Source organism: Chrysochloris asiatica, unplaced genomic scaffold, assembly GCF_000296735.1.
Source record: "Chrysochloris asiatica unplaced genomic scaffold, ChrAsi1.0 scaffold00161, whole genome shotgun sequence".
NCBI lineage: Eukaryota > Metazoa > Chordata > Mammalia > Afrosoricida > Chrysochloridae > Chrysochloris > Chrysochloris asiatica.
In genome coordinates, this window is record NW_006408679.1 from 4,826,859 (window position 1) to 4,838,396 (window position 11,538).

Below are 11,538 nucleotides of genomic sequence, written 5' to 3' on the forward strand. Positions count from 1 at the left end.
CATATTTTGCACATTCCATGTTCCGATTTTCAGTGGATGTGTACACCTATTTCTCTTCATTTTGAGTTGTGCCCCATCAGCAAATGAAGGTCCCATGGGCTTTTCTCCCATGGGCTTTACTCCATTCATGTTATCATGGTCAACTCTACTTTGAGGAGGCAGCTCTTCCCTAGTCGCATTTTGAGTGCCTCCCAACCTGAGGGGCTCATTTTCCAGCACTATATCTGACAGTGTTTCTCTGCTGTTCATAATGTTTTCAGTGGCTAAATATATGGAAGTAGTTCAACACTCTTTCTTCTCCGTCTGGAAGCTCATCTGAAACCTGTGCATCATGGGTGACCCTGCTGGTATTTAAAATACCGGTGACATAGCTTTCAGAATCACAGCAACTCACAAGTCACCACAGTACAACAAATTGACAGACAAGTGGTAGAGAGGCAATGTTATGCTGCTTAAAAAGGATGGCTGATCCTGGGCCTGGGCCTACTGGAACCCACCATATGCATATAAATGGGGTTAGCCCAAGGAAGAAGTAAAGATTGAACTGGAGTGTTTTAAAAGATCTATGTTTGACTGGGATTCCTGGTGTGGTGTTGTTGGTTAATGTGCTGGACTGCAAAGTCCACTTGAACAGCAAAGCTGGTGGTTCAAACTCATCAGCCACTCCGCAGAAACCCTATTCAGGATCATTATGAGTCAGAACCAACTCAACTGCACTTAACAACAAGAACAGCAGCAATATGTGTTTGACTGCCTTATGGATACTGGTTTCTCCTGCCTATTGTTATAAAATAGACATAACTTTTGATAGAAATATTGGGAATTATGATTCCAGAGAGTTTGTAAACCCACCTTCAAGCTATACTTGATTGTATTTGTTAAAAGGGGAGTTAGAATTTGACCAGGAAAAATAGGCTTTTTGCTTTAAGCCTCCTTTATAGAGTATGGGTTTTTAAGTGGAGTCCTGAGCACCCCTCCACCAGAACCTTCAGAATTGGGACATTTGCATTTGAAAAGACATGCAGAGGAACCAACAACAGCAGAACAGAAGATTCAAGCAGAAAAAAAGCACTTTTGGAGGCATCAAGGCAAGGAAAGTCCACCCATCAGAGAAAACCCCTTTCTAGGACAGAAAGTTAAAGAGAACCTGTAAGCTGTATGTTCACTGGTGACCACCTGGATTTACGTCTGATTGGAATTGGGAAAAATGAAGCAGTGATGACACCGGCTGAGTTTGGACATGTTCTATTGGCATCCATTGACCTTGAGGAGCTAGACAGTGGCCTGATCTGAAGTTTAGGGAGTTGTGTGAACTCCTGAGCCCACAGGCACAGCTCTAGCTCTCAGAGGTTAGGAGGCAGCCAGTTTGAAGTACAGAGGCGTGTGTGTGTGAACTCCCAAACTTGTAGCTGGTACCCAGTTGACATAACTTGGATAGCTAGAGTTGAGCTGACTAAAACCTGACAAGATGACCATAAAGATGCTTGGTACTGTGAACAAGTGTCAATTGCTACAATTTGTTGGACTGGAGTTTGCTTATGGATGCAATTGCTCAAAATTCCAACCAGAATGGAAGATTCTTACTATCAAGGAATGCGATTGTCTCCTCACCGTACAGGGTTGATTGTTGTTGTTATTAAGTGCTATTCTGTTGTTAAGTTGGTTCTGACCCAGAGCAACCCTGTATAAGGTTTCCAAGGAGGAGTTGGTGAGTTTGAACCACCGACCCTGCACTTCAAACGGCTTTGCAATCTGGTGCATTAACCCAGAGCACCACACCAGGAGTCCACAAGGTTGACAGGGATGGGCAATTTAGATACTGGCTATCAAAAATGGTGGAGTGAAGGGTGTAGAGAAGGAGTCCTGGTGTGACACTGTGAGTTAATGCACTTGACTACAAAGTCAGTTTGAATCACAGAGTCAGTGATTTAAGCTCACTAGCTGCTCCTTGGAAACTCTATATAGACAGGATCACTATGAGTCAGAACCCACTCAACAGCACTTAACAACTATAAAGGCAGAGAGTGGCTAGCTAACAAGTTTTCATGGGTGTGCTTAATTTTAGAATGAGGGGACAAAGGAGAATATCTACTGACTTTGCTGTTATTCTTGCCATCGAGTCAGTTCCAACCCATAGTAACCCTGTAGAGGGTTTCCAAGGAGCAACTGGTGAGCTTGAACCACCAACCTTGCAGTTCAAACCAACTTTGCAGTCTTTAACTTTGTAGGCATTAACACACAGTGCCATACCAGGACTCCATTGTTATTCACCAACTCACTGGGAGACTATGAACAACAGAAGAAAATACTGCTCAGTCCTATGCCAACTTCACAACTGTCATGTTTGAACCTAATGTTGCTGACACTGTGCCAATCCATTTCATTGGGGGGTCTTCCTTTTTTTCCCCCCAACCCTCCACTTTACCTACCATGATATCCTCTACGAACTGGTCTCTCCTGATAATGTGTCCATAGGATGAGAGATGAAGTCTGGCCATCCTGGTTCCAAGGAGCATTCGGGCTGCACTTCTTGCAACACAGACTGGTTTGTACTTAATAGTCCATGGTACTCTTAATATCCTCCTCTAAAACCATAACTCAAATGGATCAATTTTTCTGCAGTCTTCCTTATTCACTATCCAACTTTCACATGTATATGAGGTTATTTAAAATACCATGGCTTGGATCAGACATAACATAGTCCTCAAACTGACATCTTTGTTCTTGAACACTATCAAGGGGCCTTGTGCAGATTTGCCTAAGGCAATATGTTCTTTAATTTCTTGACTGTTGCTTCCATGAGCATTGATGGTTGATCTGAGTAAAATGAAATCTTCAACAATTTCAATATTTTTTTCATTTATATAGATGTTGTTTATTGGTACATTTCTTTTTGGTACAATGACTCTGCATATTCCTTCCATCTTCTTTTGATGCTTTCTGCATCATTCAATATTTTGTCCATAGAATCCTTCAATATTGCAAGTTTGAATTTTTTCTTCAGTTCCCCCAGCTTGAGAAATGTTGAACTTGTTCTTCTCTTTTGTTTTTCTAACTCCAGGTCTTTGCATATTTCATTATAATATTTGACTTTGTCTTCTCAAGCTGACCTTTGAAATTTTCTATTAACTTTTTTACCTCTTCATTTCCTCCATTTGTTTTAGCATCTTTATGCTGAAGAGCAAATTTCAGAGTCTCTTCTAACATCTATTGTAGTCTTTTCCTTCTTTCTTGTCTTCTTAATGACCTCTTGCTTTCTTCCAGTATGATGTTCTTGATGTTATTCCGCAACTCTTCTGGTCTTTAGTGTCTAATGCATCAACGTTTTCTTCAGATAACCTCTAAATTCAGGTGAGATATGTTCAAGGTGATATTTGGGTCTTGTTGACTTGTTTTAATTTTCTTGAGCTTCAATCTAAACTTGCATATGAGCAATTGATTATCTGTTTAACAGTCTGTACATGGTCTTGTTTTGGCCGATAATATGGAACTTTTCTACCATCTGTTTCCACTGATACAGTCAATTTGATTTATGTGTATTCCATTTGGTGAGGTCCATGTGTATAGTCTTCTTTTATGTTGTTTAAAAAAGGTATTTGTAGTGAAGAAATCATTGGTCTTGCAAAATTCTATCATGAGAGCTCTAGCATCCTTTTTATCACCAATGCCAAAATTTCCAACTACTGTTCCTTCCTCTGTTTCCCACCTTTGCATTTTCTAGTCACTAGTAATTATCAATAAGGAGCTCTGGTAGCGTAGTGGTTACGAATCGGGCTGCGAACCTTAAGGTCAGCGGTTCGAAACTACCAGCTGCTCCGCGGGAGAAAGATGAGGCTTTCTACTCCCGTAAAGATTTACACCCTCGGAAACCCTGTACAGGGTCGCTATGGGTCGGAACCGACTCGACGGCACTTAACAACAACAACAAGTAATTATCAATACATCTTGATTGCATGTTTGATCAATTTCAGACTGAAGAAGTTGGTAGAATTCTTCAATTTCATCATCACTGGCTGTAGTGGTTGATGTGTAAATTTGAATGATAATGGTATTTACTGGTGTTCCTTATAGGCGCATGAATATTATCCGATCACAGAAAGCATTATAATTCAAGACAGATTTTGATTTTTTTTTTAAATGAAGAATGTGATGCCATTCCTCTTCAATTTGTCATTTCCTGCATAGTAAACTATGTGATTGTCAGATTCAAAATGTACAATACCAATCTACTGAAATTTCTAGGATATCCATGTTTATGCATTGCATTTCATTTTTGACAGTTTCCAATTTTCCTAGATTCATATTTCATAATTCCGTATTCTGATTATTAATAGATATGTACAGCTGTTTCTTTTCATTTTAAGTTGTGCCCCACAGCAAATGAAGGTCTCAAAGGCTTTACTCCCTTTGCACCATCACAATCAATTCTACTTTGAGTTGGTAGCTCTTCCCTAGACATATTTTGAATTCCTTCCAATTTAATACACTCATCTTATGGCACTAAATCTAACAATACCCTGGTCCTCTTCATCATGTTCTGATATTCAGTGCTGACAGTGTTCCACTGGTATTCATAGCCAAAGTTTTCAGTGACTAAATATTCGGAAGTAGTCCAAGATTTCCAGAGGTTTAACAGTTGGGGTGTGCTATTCCCACGGTGATGAAACCTAATACTGGCAGAGTTAGCTCTATGATGTGCTACTATGAGCAGCCAATCAATAGAAGGCATGCTTCCTTGGGGATGTGGCCTGTAACCAATATAATGGACAAGTGGGAAGGACTTGCTGTCTTCATCTGGGGACTGTGACTCTGCAATTGTAAGATAATAAACTTCTCTCTTGATATAATGCATATATATTGTTCACTGGTTTTGCATCTCTAGAAAACCCAGCCTAAGATACTAAGTGAAAAAGGAAATAAAAACTTCTATGTAGTAAAAATATAGTTCATAGAAAAATTCCATTATCTTCTAATTCCATTTTTTTTCATTAACTTTTTAAGTCCTCTTGTATAATGAGGCATTTTCATATCTGACAATAAAGTTTCTCACAAATTCTGGCCATAGGGAGCACTTTATTATTCTTGTTACTAATTATTATTATTGATTCAGGTGCTAATATATTAGCAAATGCCTAACTTCTTCCTTTAAAAAACTTACACTAAATATCAATACAGCATTGAAAAGGTGAAATGTTTTATTAAAAGTTGTATCTTCAAGCCTAAAAATCTAAAACTAAGAAAGATATGTCACTATTAAATAACTGTCTCCTAAGAAGGTTGTTAAGGACCTCTGGTAGCATAGTGGTTATGAGTCGGGCTGCCAATCTCATGGTCAGCAGTTTGAAACTACCAGCTGTATTGTAGGAGAAAGAGGAGGCGTTCTACTCCCATAAAGATTTACAGCTTCAGAAACCCTGTACAGAGTCCCTATGAGTCAGAACTGACTCCATAGCACACAACAACAACAACAAGATCCTTAAACAGCAAATTTGGCTCATTGTTGAATAAATTACTCAAAGGACCAGGTTTCTCTGAAACACAAAGAGATACATTTAGCCAGTGAAATTCTAAATTGGAAAATCTTTCTCTATTATAAAACTAAAAGCTAAAAACATCCATCATGTGTTACCTTTGAAATAAATGAAGCAGTAATAATCCAAAATTCTTTGCAATGTTTAGCTGTGTGAGCAGAGACTACCTGAAGATCATATGGATTGTAAGGAACTTTAGGATTATTCCGAGGAAGGCAATATATAAATTCTCCATCATCTTTCAATGGTTCCTGAGGTTTAAAAGAAATTACTCATTAATTTGACTAAAATTACTTGTAAAATGACCAAATACATTTCAAAATAAATTGGAAACATTTAATATAAATTAGATATAGAGTTAAGGGAAGTTAATTGTATCAAATCAATGCTAGATAAATTCTATCTCAAAAGATTTAATCTAATGTTTAATGTTTAGTCTTAAATATGACATGTTATGAAACATTCCTGAAAATTTATTTATATGTCTATTAGTTAATACTTGCCTACTAACTCAAAATGAGTCCTGATGTAGCGTTATGGCTTAATGCGCTAGACTGCACAGTCGGTTTGAACTGCAAGATTGGTGGTTTAAGCTCCTTGGAAACCCTCTAGAGGGTCACTATGGGTTGGAACTGACTCGATGGCACTTAACAACAACAACAACAACTCAAAAAGCTTGACAACATCCCTTTTACATACATGCCATTGCTGCTCTTGTTGTTGAGTGCTATTCTGACGCATAATGACCCTGTACAGGATCTCTGAGGAGTGGCTAGACTAGACATCTCCATTAATGTAGTTCTGAGTTGCTGAAGCCCAGAAATAATCTGCTGTTCACCTAAGTGTGTGTGAGTGTGTGAGTGCTGACTAAAGAATAGTAACTGGACAAGCATCCCAATATGCATCCTAACTGGGAGCTTTACAGTTATGATCCTAAGTAAAATGAAGTTTCCCTCAATGTGTGCAGCCACAAAGCAATTGGATTGTTGTATTAAATAATTAGTGTATACATTTTAAAAAACTGAGTTCACATATGTTTATATTATCTAGTATTTTATAAGGCATATTGGTGGCACTATGGTTTAGGCATTGGACTTCTAACAGCTTTCTGCTCTCATAAGGATTTACAGCTTTGGAAACCCAGAGGAGCAGTTCTACTCTACACACTACAGGGTCACTATGAATCAGAATTGATTCAATGGTAGTAGGTTTGGGGTTTCTTAAAATATAGTGATAGCTTCAGAAACTATTGAATAGAGTAACTAGTCCCCAATTATAGTTTTAAAAGTTGAATCTAGTTTTACAGGCTTTTTACTTTTTTTTGGCCTCCTCCCTAAAGAGATTATTGTGTTTTTTAATTTTCTCAACTGTTTTCTGTTTCTTATTTTGACTTCTGAAATAATGTGTATAAGTAAACCTTAAAAATGAATTTAAAAACTGCAGTTCCTCAGATTCACATCACACCCATGGAAACAGCAGTTAAAAAATCAAATGACTTATTTATTGCATTGGGAAAACTGCTGCAAAAGATTTCTTTAAAGTGTTAAAAGCAAAGATGCCATTTTGAAAACTAAGATGCGCCTGACCAAAGTCATGATATTTTCAATGGCCTCAGATATATGTGAAAGATGTACAATAAGGAAGCCTGAAGAAATTATGCTTTTAAATTATGTGATGACAACAAATATTAGATATACCATGGACTGCCTGAAGAACATATTTGTTGTACTTGGATGAAATACAAACAGAATTCTCCTTAGAAGCAATGATGGCGAGACTTTATCTCTTGTACTTGGGACATGTTGCCAGAAGGACAAATCATTGCTAAAGTGGAGGGTCAACGAAAAAGAAGATGACTCTATGAGATGATGGATTGACACAGTGACAATAACAATGGGTTCAAACATAATTGTGAGGATGACGACACAGGACCAGGCAATGTTTCATTCTGTGGTGCACAGGGTTGTTAGGATAATCTCTGTTCTAAAACTAGGAATTGTTTTTGTTAAGTTCTGTCGAGTTAGTTCTAACCCATAGCGACCCTGTATAGGGCTTCCAAGGAGCCTTGAAACATACACCTTGTAGTTCAAACTGACTGCAGTTCAGCACATTAACCCATGGCACCACACCAGGACTCCAGAACTAGGAATAGACCCTAGTCATTCTTAGATCAGTTGTAGTGAATAAGTTCACAAGAGGGAGACCTTAGTTCTTATCACATTGTCCCTCTCCCTCTGACCATGTGACATTGGTAACGATTATTTGAAGAAAATAACACTAAGGAGATGAGAAGCAGGAGAAAATGGAAAAATCATGGAAAGATCATGAAATAGAAAGTTACAAAATTACATTACAATTTCATTTTAAATCACACACACAAAAAGTCTAATTCACTGGAGAATAAAAAGAGTAGGCAGGCAGATCTCACTACTTTCTGAGAATCCAATCAGTAAGAGGGATGGATGAAAAAAGACAGACACAAATATTTTTAAGCACTCTAGACTTAAAACCTGTATGTCTTATCTATTCTTTTATACCTTAAGTGAGATTAAATGATGGAAAATACTTCTTATTAGCATTCCGAGTAAAGCAATGATTACAGTTTGGTAGCAAGGTAATATCTAACTTTGATTAAATGGTTGAAATGAATAAAGTAAAGTCAGTATGTAGTTTCAAATATTGATTTTTACAGTTCAAAACTGAATAAAATCAAATAATACCTTTAGAGTGATCTTCTTAATTGCAGTCTCAGAACGTTTGTTCTGTAGTAATACAGTTTGCAAACCAAGCTTTCCTCTTAACCTAGTAATATGTACTATCACATCATCAGGGTTTGGCTCTGATTTAGAACATTAAAAAAAAAAAAAAAAAAAAAAGATTCAATGTAAGTTCATATGGGCATCACGTAAGAATAATACATAGCATTTTACACAAAAACTAAAGGAGAAAATATATAGCTTACAGTTCAATTTTAACAGAAACTAAAAAAGCAACAGTATTTCTCCATTGAGGATAAATATCACGAAGACTTAATTTCACATTACACAGTTAGTAGTAAGAGAAGAGAGTAGGAACAGAAGCCAGTTATAAGACATTTCTTAAGGAAGAGATGGGATGAAGGCAGTAGGATTCAAAGAGAAGGAGTAAACAACTTTATGTTCTTCCTTAGTTATCATTTTTGGAAAACTTTTTATGGTGAATTGATCAAAGATTTACAGAGCACTACCAGTTTTCCATTCAACAATTCATACACATTTCATTGCAATCCCCACAACGGAAAATTATCCACTCTCTTTTATCTTGTGTTTTACATTTCCATTTTCTCCTTTCTTAATCATTCCATCCTTATAAACTTGGGCAAATTCTTGATATTATCTCACAACTTTTCTGGTCTTCAGTCATTAGTGCTTAATACATGAACTCTGTTACTGAGATGGTCTCTAAATTCTGGTGCGATGCAGTCAAGGTCATCTTTTGGCTCTCATGGACTTAATTTTCTGCTGCTTCAGCCTGAACTTGCATATGAGCAATTGATGGCCTGTTCCACAGTCTGCACCTAGCCTTGTTTTGGCTGATGATATTGATTTTTAATACCATCTTTTCCCATGGATGTAGTAAATTTGATTCCAGTGTATTCCATCTGGTGGTGTCTGTATATATAGTTGCCTTTTATGTTGTTTTAAAAGGCTATTAGCATGTAATATCCAGCTTCATTTCTATCCCCAAGGCCATATTTTCCAACAAAGACACAGAAAACCAAGTGTAACAGATGTAGATGATAGTCCTGGAACACTGAGCATCAGATGAAGAGATAGAGAAGAGGATTGAATGCTTATTGGGAGAGAATATTGAGTAGATGTGACAAAAACAGGAGAGACTGGTGACCCATGCCCACCGTCAGACGGGCATAGCCATCTTTTTTGATTGTGAGTGATTTCAGGGACAAGAAAACATTGGTGTTGGTAAAAACAAAAACAAAAAACCTTTGGCTTGTAGAGATTAAGATGAGATTTCCCCCCTTGTTCTCCACACTCTCCTGCTGACCTAAGGTGAGGCCAACTGCCATCTGTGTACACTTCCCCCAGGGAAACGCCTGCTCTCCGGCTGTGGTTGTAAGCCCCAATATAGGAGGGGAGGGCTATCTAAATTGACCCCATTCGGGTGGGCCCTGCTCCAAATCTGCAGAGCTCAACTGTACTAGTTGAAGCAGCTGAATAGATATATTGGGGAGACAAAGAAAAAAGAGGAGAGACTGGAGATTTGTGGCCATCTTGAACTTTTGAGAGTGATTTTGAAGGCAAGAGAGCTGTATATAAATGGGTGAATTTTTCTGTTGTTTTTTTGCACCCCACATTACCTCGGTGACGAGTGGTATGGCCAGCCCCCATCGGTGTACACTCCCAGGGAATTTTCTGCTCTCTGGATGGTCAAAGTCACATCCAAGTGTGGGGGGAGCTAGCAGCACCAACCCCAACATCTGGAACCAGCTGTAGCCTATTCCAGATCTGCAGAGCTGGTTCAGGTCAGTTCTGTACTAGAGGGTCCTCTTACTTTGGCTCCCCTTTGTGATGAAAATACCCTGATCCTCTAGCTTCTTTGGGGTCTGCACAAACTACTTCATTGATATTGGTGTTGTAAAATGGTTCAAACGCTGTGGAAAATGGTATGACAGTTCCTCAGAAAGTTGGAAATAGAAATATGACCCAGCAATTAGTTTATTTTGTTTACTTGGTTTACATTTACCCATAAGAAATGTGAGCCAGGACATGAGTACATTGCTGTTCATCATAGCATTATTCACAATAGCAAAAAGATGGAGACAGCCTAAGTGCCCATCAATGGAAGAATGGATAAAGAAATTTTGGTATATATGCTCAATGGAATACGATGCAACATTGAAGAATAATGATTAATCTTTGAAACACCTCATAACATTGATGAACCTGGAGGACCACATGAAAACTGTCCACCATTTGTGACCCTGCTAGTATTTTCAATACTGGTGGTGTATCTTCTGCATTACAGCAACACAAAAGCCAGAAGGCAGTGGGATGAAATATTTTACATGCTCTGGGTAGGAGGAAGTAGGGGAATCTGTCAGCAAAGAATTCTGTATCTACCAAAATGGTCCTTTAAAAATTAAAATGAAGACAATTTTAGGTACACCAAAGCTGAGATAATTAGTTACCACTAGAGGAGTCCTACAAGAAATGTTAAAGCCTTTCAGGTTAAAACTAAAGGATGCTAGGTTGTAAATAGAAGCCAGATGATGAAATAAAGACCTCCAGTAATGGTAATTTCATGAGTTAATATAGACAAACTTAATGTATTTTTTACTTGTAACTTTATTTGTTATGTCACTTTAGAATAAGCACTGGACTGATAACCAAAAGATTGGTGGTTCAAACCCAAAAGTCGCTCCTTGGAAACCCTTTACAGGGTCACTGGCATGTATTCAAACTAGACTACTATAAATTTAGGAGGTTAAGTGTAATCTATATTATAACTAAAAAGAAAATGTTTAAAATACATACTCAAGTGGGTATAAGAAGTCAGTGAAAAAAATGGCTTACTACAAACAATGAGTTAAACACAAAACAAAATAGTATTGGAGGAAATGAGGGACAAAAAAAGATATGACACACAACTAATTACAAAATAACATTTAAAACACAAATGCCACAACTATATTACATAATGCTTACAAGAGATCCATTTTAGATATAAAGGGTTGAAAGTAAAAGGATAGGGGAAATATTCCAGACAAATTGTAATCAAAAGAGAGCAAAGGTAGCTATATGAATATCAGACAACTTAGGATCTAAGTCAAAATCTGTTGTAAGGCATAAAGAAGAAAATTATATAGTGATAAGAGAGTCAATTAATCAAAAATGTAATAATTATAAACATATGTGTTAAATCTAACAACAGAGCTCAAAATATAGGAAGTAAACACTGACAATTCCATCAATTGTGCCTTGTTCTTTGCCAGTGCCTTCAGTGTATC

At 37.5% G+C, this 11,538-nt stretch overlaps 1 protein-coding gene across 1 annotated transcript in view; it reads right to left on the reverse strand.

Moving 5' to 3' along the window:
- The window catches only part of DNAH14 (dynein, axonemal, heavy chain 14), a 641,625-nt gene extending 632,487 nt beyond the window's left edge, over positions 1-9,138 (reverse strand). Inside the window, 3 exon segments of the mRNA XM_006871162.1 lie at positions 5,630-5,782; positions 8,252-8,370; positions 9,126-9,138. Coding sequence (XP_006871224.1) covers positions 5,630-5,782; positions 8,252-8,370; positions 9,126-9,138 — 285 coding nt within the window.
- Between the last annotated feature and the right edge of the window lie 2,400 nt (positions 9,139-11,538).